We start from the raw sequence: 19,002 nt of genomic DNA, 5'->3' as shown, positions 1-19,002 counted from the left end.
ACTTTTTTTTCTTGTACTTCTCTTCATGTGAATTTATGCACATTTTATTCACTAAGTCCCAAACTGGCAGTCCATCTTTATCAGTATAGTATCCAGTAAACACCTACTAATGGGAATACCACATAAAGTGAGAACATTAGACCAGAAGTGCCAGTCAGTTCTCAACGCATTATTTTAAAGACTATGTGTAGGTCTCCTCCCAGATATCTAGCCCTTAAGTGAACCTATGGAATATAAAAAGCTGCATTAACTCAAGAAGAGCACACTTTAAATGGATTGTTGATGCATAACTTTACTGCAATCATGTAGTTCTGTTTCGATACTGTATAAGACTGAATATTTGGAACAATCATATTCAAGCATATATTAACATGATTATCCACTTAACACTACCAAAAATTTCGGGAGAGTCCCTGCTACAAGGACATCTCATTAATTGTTTATCAAATTACTGTGCTACTGTAAATGTTTATTTTAAAAGCTCAATAAGAACAGATTAGTTATAACTTTGGTTTATCTTTAAAAAAAATTATTACAAAAATTATCTCAATGTTTATTAAGATAAATATTGAGAAAATATTTATTGCCAATGAAAAATGCAAAACTAGTGAATCATATTAAGTGCAATATGGATTTCAAAACTGGAGTATGAATTGTGTGTAATCATCTTCCAGTTCAAAACCTAATATAACCAAGTTAAACTAAATTTTGATAGTAATTACTGTATAATAATATAGAAAAACAGTCATAAAATGAGAAAAAAACTTTTCCTGTACTTCAAAAAATTATCCACTGATTAATTTGGAATAATTAATTATAATGACTTGAAAACAAAAACAATGTTTTTTCAGATTTAAAACACTTTACAACTGAATCAAAATAACTAAGATCATATTATAGTATTTCGGGAAAGTGATGTGTAGGATATCTGTATTAAAATTCAGATATCCCACAAGTTAAAAATATATAAATGAATTAAAGTTAAGTTAAATAATAATGCAATATTTCTAAAGATGTTAGTTGAACATTTTTTTATTATTGTAAATCACAAACAAGACTAGTCTTGCTTAGATCAACTAACTGCTAATATCTAATTTAAATAAATAAATTTATTTATTTAAATTAGATATTAGCAGTTAGTTGTAATTCTGTATGAGCTGTCAAAAGTTTTGTAATGTTGGTACCGTTTGTTTATGATATGTCAATAGCGAGAGAAGCAAAAGTCACCACTATGTTATTAGAAGTGATTAAATGAGATTGCATCAGTGCAGGAAGATTATGAAATGAAGAACTCTTCTATTATTATTATTCTGACCTCCATGGCATCAGAGACTCTGTGGGAGGTACACACTATTGCATACAAAGCTCATCCAACCATGCCTTAAACTGACTCAATGATTGTACATTCACAACACACAGGCAAGGCATTCCACTCACCAATCACTCTCCATATAAAGAACCTGCTCCTCACCCCTCTGTTCTGAACACCCTCGTAATAGTTTCCAGGGATGTCATCTTGTTCTACTCCACTCTCCCATTCTATGAAAAATCTCTTCCATGTCAACCTGATAACAACCCCTCACTAGCTTATATGTCTCAATCATATATCCTCTCCCTCCCTCCTATTCATGAGGCTTTGCAATTTACATTCTCTCAATCTGTTCTCGTACTATACATTCCAAAGACCACAGACAACCTTTGTGACTCTTCTAGCATATCCTCATCACCATGAAAACCAAGTGATCAAATCTGTGCAAAATAATTCATATGAAGACTGATCAAGGCTTTATACAATAGCATCATAACCTATCTATTTCTGCATGTCAGGGTCCTCTGCATCATTGCCATTATCCAATGTGATTTCTTCACAATTTGTGCAATGTGGCCGCTGAATTTCAGGTCACAGTCCACCATCACACCCAGATTTTTCTTCTCCTCTATCGCCATTAAAGTTTCCCCACCAAGTGTACACTTTGCATCCTATCATTACGTACCAAATTTCAAACCTTACACTTTGTAACATTGAACTGATAGTTCCACTTACCTGTCCATTCATACAATCTATTCAAGTCCTTCTTTAAGGCCATAACATTTGCTGGACTCTGCATTGCTCTCCCCCATTTTGCATCATCTGCAAACAGCTGCATATCACCAGTTAAACTTATCCCAGTATTACTAATATACAAATTGAACAACAATGGTCATAAAAATTATCCCTGCGGCACACCACTTGTGACCTTCCTCTTTCAGGATACTGCACTCTCACATACAATTTTCTGATACCTATCTGACAGCCAGTCACTGATCCAACTAAGAAGTCTGTCATTCAGACCCATCCATTTCGATTTACTTAACAGCTTGTCATGTGGCAGACTATCAAAAGCTTTTGAAAAATCTAAGTTATACCACTGTATATATATATCTCTCTTGTCCAAGAAATTTCACCTTGTTACAGAACATAAGTTAGTAAAACATGATCTCCCCTTAACAAACCTATGCTGATAACCACAGAGAACAATGCTGTTCTCAACCCATTTCTATATCCTAATTCTCACCAATTTCTCTAGTACCTTCCCCACAATCCCCCAGATATACAGTTTGGCCTATAATTTGAAGCTATAGCCTTATCACTACTTTTACACAGTGGAACAATTTTACTTTCTTTCCACTCCCTTGGAACCAGTGCTCTTGTAAGACTCTTATTAAACAGGCATGCCAATGCTACTGCCAATTCCCTGGAACATTCCATTAAGATGCATGGTGATATGGCATCAAATCCTATTGCCTTACTGACATCAAGGTTATTTATTTCCTCAAATACCTCCTGATCACTCATAATTAAGTCACCATCTCCTTATGACTTTTGCAGCAGTTACCATTCTACCATATTCATCAATTAACATCATCTTACCATAATCATTCTTCCTTCTACTTGCCATATATCTAAAAACCTCTCTAGGTTTTTTCGTTGCCTGATTTGCTAATTTCTGCTCATAATGCACTTATGTTGTCCTTACTAACTGGGAGTCACTCTCCTGGCTTGTTCCTTATACTCTTCATGTAACTGATTATTACTATTATTCATCTTGCTTATTAAATAATTTAAGGAATTTACAACGTACAGAGGATATAAATAGAGGTTAATTGGATATAATAGAGGTTAATTGGATATAAATTATCCAATTAACCTCTTCCTTCTCTCCACCAGACTCTGCAAATTACATCATCTCAATCTTTCCTCACACTTGACATTCCAGAGGTTAGAAACTAAGTGAGTTGCCTTTGGACCCTTTCCAACATTTCTTCATCCTTCTGAAAACCAGGTGACCAAATCTTGGCACAATAATCCATGTGTGGCCTAATCAAAGCCTTATACAAAGGAACAAGAATCTCCCTACTTCTATACATCAGTATTCTCCGCATCATTCCCAGAAGTCTTTGTGTTGTCTTCACAATTTTGGCGATGTGTCCCCTGGATTTTAGATCCTTATCCACTATCACCCCCAGATCTCTTATTTCCTCTACCTCCAACAATATATTCTCACCAAGCATAAATTCTGAATCCCATCTTTGTTTTCCAAATTATAAAACCTTACATTTTGCAACATTGAACTCACATCCCCATTTGCTTGCCCAATCACTCAATTTATTCAAGTCTTCTTGCAAAGCCACAACATCTTCACTACTCTTTATGGTTCGTCCCAACTTTGCATCATCTGCAAATAACTGAATATCTCCATCCAAATCTTCGCCAATATCATTAATATACAAGTTAAATAGTAATGGCCCTAAAACAGACCCCTCGGGCACTCCACTAGTGACTTTCCTTTTCCTGGATATCGCACCCCCATACACAACTTGTTGATACCTATCAGATAGCCAGTCTCCAATCCAATGCACTAATCTAATATCCAAACCCATCTGCTCTAGTTTGACTATCAATTTATCATGAGGTACTCTATCAAAAGCCTTTGCGAAATCTAAGTATATTACTGTGTATCCTTCTCCTCTGTCCAAGCAGTCACTTTATTGTAATAAGTAAGTAGATTACTAAAACATGACCTCCCTTTAGAAAATCCATGCTGTCCATCAAAGATTATACCATTGTTGTCAACCCAACTCTGGATCCTAGTTCTCACAAGCTTCTCCAACAACTTAACTACAACACCTGACACAGAGATAGGCCTATAGTTTGATGCTTGAGTTCGATCACCTCCTTTATCCAGTCTTCCCACTTAGCCTGCAAATTGTCTTTGAATGGTTTCTTTACTGCAAGATCTATTGGTCTCATGTAGATCTTGCAGATTTTTTGTTAAACCAACTGGAATGACGGCCAATTTAGAATACTTACAATTCTTTCAACTTCTGCTGTCGTGTGTGCCCTACACAAATCCAACACTAACAAAGATTTTGGGTTGAAAAATGCCATTTTTCTCTTTAGCCACACATTCTCAAACCAAAATTTCATAACCTCAGAATTTATCCAACCCTTATCATTAGCAGTAACAATAATATCTTTGGAATCGCAACCTTCTGGAACAGTCTTTCTTTTGAAAATACATTTCCTCGTATGTAAATATTTCAGGACTGTTTCAGCCTTTTGCCATTCACGAACACTACTTTCTCCAACAATGAAAAATCTACCAGCTTCACGATTCCTTTTTCCTTTGCTACTTCTACTACTTCAAGCTTGAACTGCGCTGTGTAGGATTTTCTCCGAGAAGTACTTCTGTCTTCCATGGGTAATTCAGATCTAATAACAAAATATAAACAAATAATGATTTACTTTATGAAATATTTTAAAACAGGATGTATGGAATAATCGACCACTGCTACTAGCAACGCATGCGCTTTTAAAGAATTCCTCCGTCCTCTGTTTGTACTTCCTAACTGTACTGCTAGTTGGTGCATGCACATTATCTATACATCAAAAGGAGTGATGAAAATGTTGGGAGGAGGGTGCATGTTATTTATTGAAAAATACAGTAAATTAGAGCAGGTTCACACACACAGAATGCTTCCACTAATGAAAATTAACAATTCATCACTCATCCTCCATAGGTCTATAGTCTTCTCTTCCTAAGGTTCATAAAGATTACATCCTACAGTTAATTGTGTTGGCCTTCCCACATAACGTCTTGCTAAGCACTTTCTAATTTTCTTTGAAACCTCACTGACTATACTAGTTAAAAGCAAAAGTGCTTCAAAGATAAAGTTAAAGATCTGTGTTTTCTGGACAATGAAATAATGATTTCATTTGATGTAGTTTTCCCATTAACCAACATATTACTTCAAGAAGCTCTTCAGTTTTTACGAGTTGATTTCCCATTATCTTTATTTGCAAAGATAATAAATAAGTCATGTAACCTTCTATTTGGATTACAAATGCTAACTATTGTTTTCCATTGAACTCTAGAAGCATATTCTCCTGTTTACTCAACTGTGATTGAGGTATGAGTAAGTGTAGTATTGTGACATTCCTTTGGAAACACCACATATTTTTTTTTTATAAATTAGGTGACCTATGTATTAAGCAATTTAAAGAAAAAAATGGGAAGAAATTTTGATAATTAAACATATTCCCTCCTCCTCTGTTTACTATAATGTAATAGTTTGTTGAAAGTTTTTCACTTCTATATATTATAAATTAAAGATATCAAGAAATTATATACTTGGTTTAATCCATTATCCATGTGTTATAGAGATGATGTTATACTTCTAAATAAATCCAGTACAAATCTGCAAGATTCCCTGACTAAATTGAATAACTGTTTTAATAGATTTGGTATTAAGGTCAGCAATAACAAGTAAATGACAATGAAAATAGGCAGAAGCATTGAAAATATCAATTGCATTGTGAATGGAGAACCTATAGAACAAGAAAAAAACATTTCAGCTACTTAGGCACGATTTTTAGTGAAAATGGTAAATTATATATATATATATACAGGGTGTTCGGGATAAATTTGACATATTTATAATTAATTATATTTTTCCGTAAGTTACATGTATTAACACACACTTCTCTTCATTTAAAAGTTTGGACCCTTCTTCATTCATATACAAGATGTCAGAAAGGATGGATAGCTGGAACCCACCTGAATCATGGAAGAGAATAACTTGTATCATGATGATTCGTGCCCGCCATCAAAATAAGGATATTACGACTGCTGCCCAATGCTCCCTGAATACAGTAAAAACAATCAGGCATGAACTAGAGACTTGCAATGGTGACTACGAGGATGTAGCAAGAAGAAAGATCCCTAGCAGACGATCTGATTGCGTTCGTACAGCAGAATTCCTCGCAAATCTGCAGGAACAGGTGTTGAAGAACCCTGGCATTGGAATTCGGGCTTTGTTCGTGGAGTTGCTAACTGTAGTCAAGCCCTGGATAACAAGGGTAGCCAATGGTAGGCCGTATGTATGGCAGCAGGATTCGGCCCCTTGCCACACCTCTGGGAAAAGTCAAAAATGGTTGTCTGAAAATTTCTACGACTTCACCAGTCCAAATGTTTGGCCTCCAAACTCCCCAGACCTTAACCCCATGGATTATTTTGTATGGGGCGCAGTTGAAAAAGACACCAATCGCACTTCCAGTAATACAAAAGCCCAGTTAATGGATAAAATTAAAACAGTTTTTGCGGCCCTTCCCAGGGAGACTGTAGCATCAGCTTGTTCGAGGTTCCAAAGCAGAATTGAAGCTGTGATCGATGCTAATGGTGGTTATTTTGAGTAAATCTTGTTGATAGTATTGTAATTAACTCTGCCTGTAATGTTTTTTTGTCAATTCATTAAATTTAATAGATACAAAGAAGATTTTCTTTTTCCTTACGAAACTGTCAAATTTATCCCGAACACCCTGTATATACAGTGGTATCTCACTAATCCGAACCTCTTTAGTCCGAACCCTCCAGTAATCTGAACTGAGGTTTGAAAAAAAAAAAGAAGTTTTATTTATTACGTATTATTTTGTGTACTATTAGTTTTATTTAATAATTATTATTTTAATTTATTTATTACTTATTTTAACTGATCTATTTAAGATATTTAATTATTATTTATTTTATTATTATTACAGTACAGTTTTTTTTTATACTGTCGATTGTACGGTTATAGTATAGGCCTATTTTGATTTATTGTGTGTTCACATTTGCCTGGGGAGCCGTCGAACCTGAAGGAATTCGTGCGTCATGGAAAAAACTGTGGCCTTCTAGAATTTACTAAGATAATTACGGTGATACACAAAAAGCGGAAATTCAAATCGTGCATAATTTGGTTAAAAATATAAATCCAGATGTTAAAATTTCCAAACCGATGTTACAGAATGGATTACAGGTAGAACAGAAAGTGAATTCAAAATCAAATCAGATGCTGAAATTATAAATATGACGATACAGAATGAATTAGAAGACGATGCTGACGATAAAGAACTCGAAGAAAAAAAGTAAAGTATAAAGAGGCAGTTGACAGTTTTAATATGTGTGGAATGGGCTAATACGCCATTCCACAAAATTTTTTTGTAATGTAGCTCCGAGAAGAAGCATTCGAAAAAAGTTTAGCTTCCAAGAAGCAAAAGAAAATCAGTGACTTTTTTACAAAGAAATTAAAAAAAACTGTTTTGTGTTATTTTGTGAAACTTTTTTGTGTTGTGTACAAGAAAGTGATATTTTTTACGCAAATTAATTTATGTACTGAACTATGCAATTTTATTAAATCAGAATCCTCAACAATACAGGTACATACAAACTAAATTTTTTACTAAAATAAACTTGTGTACTGTATTATTTTTTAAGTTTTACATTACAGTACAGTAGCTTTTTTTTTCTATCAGTTACTTCATTTATTTACAGAATTAAATTGATGTACCCTTAGAATCTGATTATTTTTGTCTTAAACCCTAGTTTTTGTGTCTTGGGGAGAAATTCGCTAATTCGAACTTTTCATTAATCCGAACAAGCACAGTTTTTATTAGTTCAGATTAGCGAGATACCACTGTATATATATATATATATATATATATGACAGAATGATCATTGACTCGGTTAACATACATAGTTTTATGAAGAATTAAATGACTAGAACCGAGATTTAAGTAAAAAGGTTTTAATATAAACACACTACTAGTTTCGGCCTGTAACAGCCTTCTTCAGGTGACATTATAAAAGAAAAAACACTAAACATTGAGGGTTAAAAGACTATGAACAACACAGACAGTCTTTATACATAATTAGCATGAAAACGTTGTAGTTGTATTTGAAGCTGTTCTTTCGTTTGTTGCATTGTTGGGAGAGTGCGTGTTTGCTGCATCACATGAACGCCAGTACATGATTACAGCTGAATGACTATCTGGGAGGTTGTAGCTTAAGTCGTTATTTAGATGAACAGGAATGAAGATGATTTCTCTAGATTCCACAATTTTTCTCTCTATTTTGTCACTGCAACGGAAGATGTTAGTAGAATTTTCCCAGCAGACGTTGTGACTTTGGTTATCATCATTAGGATTAGCCAAGAAAAGGATATGACTTGATAATGCACTCGCTCACTGTCTCTTGTAAGTAATATCTCTTATGTGTTCTTCCATACGCATTTCGACAGATTTGTCTGTCTGCCCGAAATAAGGAATATCGCAGTCACATAATATTTTATATACACCAGGGTATTTGAGTTGATGATGACAAGGTTTTGGGTGGCTAATTAAGGAACGGATCTTTGGAAGTGGAGTGAACAAGGTTCTGATATTGTATTTTCTTAGAACTTTTGCTAATTTGTGTGAAACAGTACTTATGTAAGGAATAGATATATTGCCTTTGAATCTATTTGTTTCTTCTGAGTGATGTCTAGGAGGATTAAGAAGGAATTTGTCAATGATTTTCTTGGAATATCCATTAACTTCGAAAGAAGTTTTCAGATGGTTTATTTCTGTAAGCAGTTCATTTGGGTCATCAAGAAGAGAACGGGCTCTATGTCCCAAGGTGGAAATTATTCCAAGCTTATGAGGAGGGAAATGATGAGACTGACTGTGCAGATGTCTGTTGGTATGTGTGGGCTTTCTATATATCAATATTTTTAGTTTACCAGAAGAGTGAGTCAGTTTGACATCAAGAAAAGGCAAGGAATTATCCGTTTCAAGCTCAGCAGTAAATTTGATGTCGGCTATTGAGATGTTCGAGGAAAACCATAAGGGATTCATGTCCATGGCTCCAAACAATGAAGACATCATCCACATAACTTTAGGTGTTAAAATAAAGGAAGAGATAGCCTTGGTTTCAAAATCCTCTAAGTAAATATTTGCGAGTACAGGGGATAAAGGATTACCCATAGTCAGTCCATGATTTTGTTTGTAAATATTATCTTGAAATTTGAAGTAACCGGACCTGATGCAATGTGTAAGCAAGGCTAACATTTTTTTGGATAACTTGTCCTTGAGTAATGTTAGGACCTCATCTGTAGGGACATTAGTGAACAAAGAAGTTATGTCCAAGCTAGCCATGATGTCATTTTCATCAACTGTATATCCTTGATGTATGTAACAAATTCTGTAGTGTTCTTGATAAAGGATGGTGACTTCCATCCTTTATCAAAAAAAAAAAATATATATATATATATATATATATATTTTATCCCAAGGTATTATTACACCAGATCACAGCGGTCAAATTCATGAAGTTTATACAGCACCTTTTACATAGCACACTGAACTTAGTAAAAATTGGCAAGCAACAAACAGAATAAAGAAAAAATCAACAATGCATGAAATCAAGGAAAATAAAATTCCCTTCGATTGTACAAATAAAATAGCCAAGTACCCAGCATTTCCTCCAAATCAAGACAGGAAAAATATAGTTATCAATTTTAAAATAGGGAAACATGAGGAAAAAAGTCTAGAAAACGCTGAAATCTTGAGTTCATTAGCTCTTTCAAAAAAAATGGAATATGGACCTGACTCAATAAAGATCTATACAGATGGCTCCAAAAATCCAAATGGAAATTCTGGGAGTGGAGTACTAATCTATGACTCTCAAAATATACATTAAATATGGAAATAGACAACAGAATCAACAAAGCCCATATGGTAGGAAGTCAACTGAATAAATTTATATGGAATAAGAGAGAAATTAGTGAAAACACTAAATTAGCTATATATAAGACAGTGTTCAAACCAATTTTAATATGGATCTGAGAACTGGGTTATAAATAAAACACTTGACCAAAGACTAGAGGCCACAGATTTGAGAGTCCTGAGAAAGATTAGATGCATGAACAGAGGGCAATATCATATTAAAAACGAGGATATTAGGAAAGAACTTAACACTGTTAGCATCCAGGAATGTGTTAGCAGAGCTAATCTCAGGGTGATATGGTCACTTAAACAGATGGGAAAGGAAAGATAAGTAAAACAAGGGTTCACTGACAGTTTGGCAAGAAAAAGACCTAGAGGAAGACCAAGATATGGGGGATTGATACAGTAAAAAGTACCTTCAAAGGTAGAAATATAAGATCTGATAATGTTGGAGTCTTGACAGGTAAATAATAGATTGATTTGGAAGAAAATTGTAGATAGGAAGTTAGTAATGATGTAATTTTTTCATGTAGTATTATCATATCCTGTACACCCTTTGAGGATACATACCAGGAATTTGATAATGATGATGATAATCAAGAAACTGTCATTATTTTACTTTAACAGTTTAATTAGCAGATCTCATATGGAGGTAACAGAGTTTTTCTCCCAGAAACTAGAGTTTTTCAACCCATGTACAGGCAAATCAGCCTTCAGAACACATGCAATTTACAGACAAAATATATTGTTGGTGATGGTAATGGACAGTAGATGGTATTGATGGTAGTTGTGTGTATTTGGAGAAGTAAGTAGTATGTGAGATGGTTAGATGTGTGTAGTAGAGTGGAGTGAAGTGCCCTTCTGCAATGAGTCCATGGATGCCTTGGAGGTGTCACGTAATAGTAATAATAACAATAACAATGAAACAGTATAATAAAACTGTCTTTCTTACTCAAACGTTTATTTTACACATTGTTTTGTCTTACTATTCAAGGACAGTGCCATTGACTTATATTTTCAGTAGGAAGCTGGCATGCCCATTCATGGGCATTTGAGGCATGTGGCCAGCTAAGCAACAGCTGTGTTTGCATGTGGTGATAAGAAGGAGAATGTGGGTTTTGTTTTGAGATGAAGAGAGTTATAGGAATATATTCAGAAGCCAAAAGATTTATCTGAAAGTATTTATTCTTTCAAATGGTGTATAGCCACAAGAAGATATCTAGAAGGCCTTGAATGTCGTTCTTGTTTTAAAAAAATAAAGAGTAGCTCAAGTTTTTAAAGAGCAAATTCCAGTACTAGTTTTACTATATTTTTTTGAATAATAGCACCACACATGTAAGAGAAAACTAAATATAATTAATTACTCCTATATATTTTGCTGAATATGTCATCAACTTCTTCAGGGAGAAGGCAGAAAAATTGGTAACAACATTTAAATTCTGAATACAAGAACGAATCATACAGCATGCATATAATATCACGTGTCTCAGTCACAGATGTCCAGTAGGAGAAAATCCTATTAGATTAGAGAAATGGGAACAGATATATAATTAATTAATTTTAAAATCATAAATAAATCTTCTTCTTCTTCTTCTGCAGCTTCTCCCACTTAAGTGGGGTCACTGTTGATGATGAGTCTCCTCCACATCCTCCTATCTTGGGCTGTCACCAAATCCAAGTTCTTCATCCTCAAGTCCTCTTCTACCAGCTCCCACCATCTCTCGTTTGGCCACCCACACTTCCTCCTTCCTTGCACATCCATCTGCATGACCCTTCTTCCCACATATTCGTCCTCCCTCCTCATCACATGTCCAAACCATCTCAACCTTGCCTCCTGTATCTTCGCTCCTAAGTTCGTAACTTTCACTGTTCCCCCTCACATAGTCATTTCTCAGATGATCCTTTCTGGTCACATCGCACATCCACATAAGCATTCTCATCTCTGCTACTTCCATCCTGATGTTATTAAAATCATAAATAATAAAAAATAGAAAAAAAATAGAAACCAAACACAAATATCTGATAATATTACCTTCCTCCACCCAATTTTGTATATGATTTGTTAGTAATTTTTCCAAAACCTTAACCATAGAAGAAATACAAGCTAGTCTGTAGTCCACTACCCTTGTGCAATGGCACTATTTTATTCTCCTTTCACTCATTGGGCACTTTCTCAGCTAGGCTAGCTAGGAAAGTGCCCAATAACTAAAGAAAATAGCTAAGCTTTCATTGAACAATGGAACTGCCAGTTCCTTAGCAAAATTTCTCAAAACACACAGTGAAATCCCATTAAGTCCCACTATCACATTGACATTCAGAGCTTAGTATTTGAAACACATTCTCCTCATGCACTTCTAAGCCTTCAATCCTTCCTCAAGCAAGAAAACTTGCTTTTCCAGAATGAAATGCCAAATATACTGGAATGAATAAATTCTATTTTTCTGTATGTGTAATTGTACATAGTATGTATACTGCATATATTCTTTTCAAACATCTTTATTGACCTACAAGAAATCATATTATCATTACTTCTAGAAACCTGAGTTTCATAGTGATATGTAGTTCCATTATATAAAATATATGGTCAATCCATATAGTTTACACCTTTTGCTTAATTTCTTATACTTTGATATTATGTTAAATTATTATAAAATGTCATTATAATTCTTAAAAAAGTAATTTGATAGAAAAATAGTACTTTATTCTTTACAGTAGTCTGCTCCTTTGCCTCTCAGCAAGAGGAACAATCTGAGTTGCTAAGAACAAGCTCTGTCAACTAACCTAAATCCTGTGTGAATATAATTCTAATAACATTTCTACCATAATACACAAGATTTGAATCAAGATGAATTTTTTAGACAAATAATGAGTCATAGATAATCCATTACTAAAGGAACAATAATGTCATCAGGTAAATGACAGAAAGCAGATTTCAATCTTTACAATAAATTTAGAAAATACATTTACCTTCTTCGTCTTCATCGTGATCATCCACAATGAATTCTGGTTCTTCAACAACCCAAACCAAAGACTGATCATCATAAGTAACCTTTTTCTTGTCACGGACACGATTCCGCCTCTCTGACTCTCTTTTTACAATGCGTACTGTTTTGATCTCACTAGGTTTCTCTCTTGGAAGAATTCCTAGATGATTGAAATAGTCCAATCATCAAAAACACATGAGCAGATTATTTGAATCAATTTATTCGTTAAAAAAAACAAAAACAAAAACAGTGGTTGCTAAGAAACAAATAAAATAATAATAATTTATATTCTCAATAAAATCACAGTATTGGTATGCTTGAGGTATCCCAGGCTGCAGATTTGAATCCCTCCATGGGCATGGATGTTTGTGAGTGTCTGTGGAAATACCAGTGGTGGTGGTCAGCAGTAGATGGCGTTGGTGTAGTTGCGGTCAGTTGGTGGATTGAGTGGTGGAGACAGAGGTGTAGATGAGTCCTCCCTCGATGAGTCTTTGGATTCCCTGGAGGTGTCAAATAATAATAATAAATAATAATATCGGTTCTTCAAACTACCAAATCACTGATTTAACTGCAGTTGGATTGATGAACATAAAGGTCCTCTGTCAGCAGAGGACCTTTCTGCAAGTTCTGGCAGGCTCTAAACTCATAGCTCATGCATTGCACTCACTAAGGTAAAATAACTTTACAAGTAGCATGCAATAAGATAAAACGAGGCACAGGTTGAATATGACTATCAATAGGAGATATATCAAAATGAGATATACTCATCTATGACTATCGCTGTACATCAGCACCATCCAGCATAAAATCTAAGAGGATGTTTTCTGCAACTAATCAAATATTTACCAAAATTAGATCCAGTTTAATGGCACTGCTGATTATTTATGTTTCTTTAAGAGAACATTTTATTCAGAAAATTAAGCTGGATGCTTAAACATAACTAAAATTTGCAGTATCCAATTGGAGTGGTGCTAGTGTAGTCTGTTGCATGGTACTACAGATAAGTCTTTTATTTTAATCTGGAAATTCTGCTCCTCTGAAAATCAAACGTGAAACATTTATGAGCCACTTCAAGGCCTCCAAACACTGAACCAAAGTGGTGGTCTAATACCAAACGATAAAATTCACATATATTGGTATGATTAGTGATTCTTTTCATTCTGAGAATATTTCTTTAGTTTTCCATAATAAATCTGTCAGCTATGCATTTCTACAGTTAATTCACTAACACCACATTTGATGAGTTAGGCTACTATGAGGTAGGGCTAATCAATAACAAGACTGGTTGCAAAAATGTGGTTTATTATTACAATTGTACAACTTAATTGTTATCCCCTTCAACATACTCCCTCCTCTATCTATACACCATTGCATACGAATTTTCCATTGTTGGAAGCTGTTGGTGGCACTGGTTTCCATCCTCTGCCAGGTTGCTGCAAGTCATCAGGTGTTATCTGCTTCAGTAGCAGTCTGTTTTCGCTTTACCTCATCCACTGCAAGTCTGGCTGACAGCAGAACCAGACTTGCAGGAGAAGATCATTACATGTAATGAGACATGAATTTTCCAGTACGATCCAGAAACAAAGAGAGACAATCGATGCACTGGAAAACTCCCACGTCACCGAGAATGAAAAAAGCAAGAATGAGCAAGTCAAAACTAAAGGCAATGCTGATCGTTTTTTTTTTTTTTTTTTTTTTTTTTTTTTTTTTTTTTTTTAAATATCAATGGCGTGGTAATGGTTGACTGGGTACCAGAGGGCCAGACAGTTAACCAACATTATTACCTTGAAGTTCTGGCCAAGCTGATTTGAAGTTTTTTGTTGATATTTTTCCAATCATCAAAACCGCTTTTCGACGTAAGGCCTTTTTGCTCTGATGAACCAGGATTAAAAATTTTGCAGCAGAAAAAGTAAACAGCATAATTTTTCCTGGAATATAGAAGCCATGATCATTTGATATTTTCAGAATTTTTAAGCATTCATTGATAATAATTATTTGAAAATTTTCTGCCTTGATCATTCAGAGGATATTTATTTTTTATAATTTCAATTCTAGTTTTGTCATCAAATTTCTCTGGCCAGTAGTATGGATCAGTTTCGATAAAATAATCTTGATTTTTAATTGTATCATCAGTTCGTAATTCCTGTTTGTCGCTATCATCATTTACCTCATCATTTTTGGAATAATCAATTGTTATGGAATCACCAAAAATGTTTGTTATGTCAGTATCAGTGGCTGATGCGGAGGAATCATTGGTATTGGTGGATCAGGATGCAGAAGCTGCTAGAACGGCTGGTGCTGAAATTTTTATAACTTTTGGTGTTGCTTTTGTTGAAAACTCATTCTCATTGGTGTTTTTTGTTAAAATTCCAAATCTCCATATATCGATTATTGATGTCTTTGCTTGCTCTTCCTTTTCTCTTTTTCTTTTGAGAAAAGAAGCTTCGATAAATTACTCTTTTTTTCCCTATTAATTCTTAATTATGAGTTAATTAATTTATTATTTTTAAGAGTTTTAAAACAATAAAATCTTCTTTTAAAAAATTGATTTTAAACAGTTCCTTCTATGGATTTTTACTATAAATAATTAATTTATACAATAATTTGAAAATTTGATAATTAAAGGTAAACCATTATTATTGAGGGCGAATATAAGATGTAAAGCATGCTGCCCAAAGAGTGATTTTGGCACTTTAGCAAAATGTGCCTCTGATTAATATTATTATTAGTATTATTACACCCTCCATGGAGTCGACAGACTCATTGTGGGAGGTTCATTCAACTGACAGCATATTTATCATATAGAATCTTAAAGTCCTTAACACTCCTTGCATTAACAACACATTCTGGTAATGCATTCCATCCACTGACAATTCTCCATGTAAAAAATCTACTCCTCAGAACCTTCTTCACCACACTTTTACATAACTTCCAGGAATGATCTCTGGTTCTTCCCTTCTCACCTTCTATTCTTTTTATAATCCCCCTCTGGATTAATCTGATCAAATCCTCTCACTAACTTAGACATCTCTATCATATCACCTCTCTTACTCCTATCCATTAACTCTGCAATTCACATCTCTTCAACTTCTCTCCATAGCCAACATTCCAAACTCCTGATATTGTCTTAGTCACTCGTCTCTAGATCCTCTCCAATGTCTCCACATCACATTGAAAACCAGGTGATGACCAAATCTGAGGACAATAGTCCAAGTGTGGTCTGACCAGTGCCTTATACAGTGGCACAACCACTTCCTTATCCTTGCATGTTAGAGAACTTCTTATCATAGCAGCACTACGATGTGCAACCTTTGCAACCCTAGCAATATGCCCCCCTCTAAACTTCAGCCTACTGTCAACCATCACTCAGAAATCTCTAATTTCATCATCCACTTCCTGCAGTACAGCACCATCAATATAATACATAGCCTTATATTTCTGCACTCCAAAATACAACACCTTGCACTTATTCATATTAAAACCACAACCCCACTCTTTTATCCAAGCAAAAAGTCTATTTAAATCTTCCTGAAGGGATTCGGCATCAGCAGTGCTACTTATAATTCTTCCCAACTTTGCATCTTCAGCAAATAACTGAAGATCCCCAGTCAATCCACACGATATATTGTTTACAAACAAGTTAAACAGCAAGGGCCAAGAACAGAACCCTGGGGCACGCCACTGGTCACACTTCTTTTTTGAGACACTGCTCCATCATACACAACCTGCTGGTATCGTTCTGAGAGCCAATCTTTGATCCATCTAACCATCCTCTGCAGCTTATACACCAACTTATCATATGGTAATCTATCAAATGCCTTTGCAAAGTCTAAGAATATCACTGTATATGATTCTCCCTTATCTAACAAACTTGTCACCTTATCATAAAATGCAAGTAAATTACCAAAACAGGACCTACCCTTTACAAATCCACACTGACCTTCATAAAGAATGGCATGTCCATTAACCCAATTCTGTATTCTATTCCTTATAAATCTCTCCAACACCTTGACCACAACTGCAGTTATCAAGACTGGCCTATAGTTGGAGATTTCTGTCTTAGAACCGTGCTTGTGGAGTGGTACTATTTTGCCCTCTTTACACTTTACACTCCTTAGGAACCCTACCCACTGCAAGACTTTCATTAAATAACCAGGTCAAGGGCATAACACACTGTGATGCACATTCCTTAAGCATACGTGGTGATATGTCATCCATTCCCACAGCCTTATTCACATCTAACCCAACCAATCTTTTTATAATCCCCTCTGCATTGATCTGATAAAATCCTCTCAACTAACTTAAACGTCTTTATCATATCACCTCTCTTCCTCCTATCCACCAAACTCTGTAATCCACATCTCTTCAACCTCTCTCCATAGCCAGCATTTCAAACTCCTGATATTGTCTTAGTCAATCATCTCTGGACCCTATATATGTTTATAATTTATAAACTACTTACTTTTAAAATTTTGTCTATTAAAAATCCAAAAATAAGTACACAATTAAAATCAAAGTCAAAAATTGTCCAAAGTCACTTAAACACAGAATACACTCAATGTGTTTCACATTCAAAATTGAAATGACGCTGAAAAAAATGTAAGAAATGCATAATATCATGCTGTTTCATTGAAATGCTAATTCTCTTCAACCAAATTCCATAATATCTAAAATACAATCACTATATATTTCTTAGTTTTAACACATTCAAGAAGGGGTGGTGTCTAACATAACCATATGTTATTATTATTATTTGACACCTCCATGAGTCCAAGACTCATCGAGAGAGGGCACCTACTCTACAACTCTCCTTCCCCACCACCATTCAATCTCATCCACCAATTGCATCCTTTACATCATCGCCATCTACTGTCCACCACCAGTACTTTCACAGACAATCACAAACATCCATGCTCATGGCAGGATTCAAACCCACAGCCTTTTGGCTGGAGAGTGGATATGCTAACCACTCAGCCAACCATATATTGCCAGTGCAACATATGGTTTTGCTTGAGCAGTTTTTGTGGGAGGGGACATGTCACATGTGATTCATTAGTTAGTGCCGTTTTTATCCCAGTTGTCTCTAATTGCACTATTTATTGAGAAATATATTACAGCCTGCAAACGTCTCTGTACCTTATTCAGTGACATAATAAAACTACTTGTTTTTCATGCATCTGCAGTGTAATAGCTGTTGCGGAGGGTGTGTTGTTTACCACAGGGAGTGAGTTACTATCGCCCTGACATGAACGTTAGGGAGATAGTAACACGCAATTTAAGTAGGAGTTTAAATTAATTTAAATTAATTAATGTTTAAATAAATTCTTTTTTTCACAGTAATGATTCCATGCGTTAATAATGCATAGTTCGAAAATTGCCACGTACCCCCAGGATTACGCGTTCTACACTTTGAGAAACACTGATCTAATAAGTGGGTTCTAAATATTTAGTTTTAGTATGCATGACTATAATTTTTTTATTATTAAAATATAATAAGCACATAAACTTAACTAAACGGTGTATATTCATAAAATATCTTGTTTCCTGTAATATGGTGCCTACCGCAATATGGCTGAACGAGTGCCCTTATTAAGCGGTGCCGTGAGGCAGGCTGCCTCTAATGCTACACCCTGTCAGTGTTACAGATTAATGATAATAATAATAATTATTATTATATCACTGTAGAAAGAATGGAAATGATAGAGATAGAATTTTGAACAGTCGGTACAGCTTAGTTAGTTGTGCATTGCAGAAGTCAAGCAGTAAATTTCCTTCTGCAATAGTAAACTGTTACCAAAGAAATAATATTGCAAATGGCTATTAGTTGATGTGGCCTATTACTAAAAACTTGGCGATGGATTTATTTTCTGTTATTATTAATTAGTAGATGGCTGATCACCATGTGAGACCATCAAGCTTATCTCACATCAAGCTCCAATAAGATTATGAAAAACAGCT

At 34.8% G+C, this 19,002-nt stretch overlaps 1 protein-coding gene across 1 annotated transcript in view; it reads right to left on the bottom strand.

The window, feature by feature from the left end:
* LOC150092814 (uncharacterized) overlaps nt 1–19,002 on the bottom strand; it is a 740,966-nt gene that overhangs the window by 189,915 nt on the left and 532,049 nt on the right. The window contains exon 22 of the mRNA XM_090414287.1: nt 13,028–13,204. Coding sequence (XP_090270413.1) covers nt 13,028–13,204 — 177 coding nt within the window. The remainder of the gene's footprint in view (nt 1–13,027; nt 13,205–19,002) is intronic.

The sequence above is a fragment of the Typopeltis vanoorti genome, chromosome 25, assembly GCF_054136105.1.
Source record: "Typopeltis vanoorti isolate ZY-2024b chromosome 25, IOZ_Tvanoo_1.0, whole genome shotgun sequence".
Taxonomy (NCBI): Eukaryota; Metazoa; Arthropoda; class Arachnida; order Uropygi; family Thelyphonidae; genus Typopeltis; species Typopeltis vanoorti.
The sequence above is the reverse complement of the archived record's forward strand: the minus strand, read 5'-3'. Positions and strand labels throughout refer to the sequence as shown.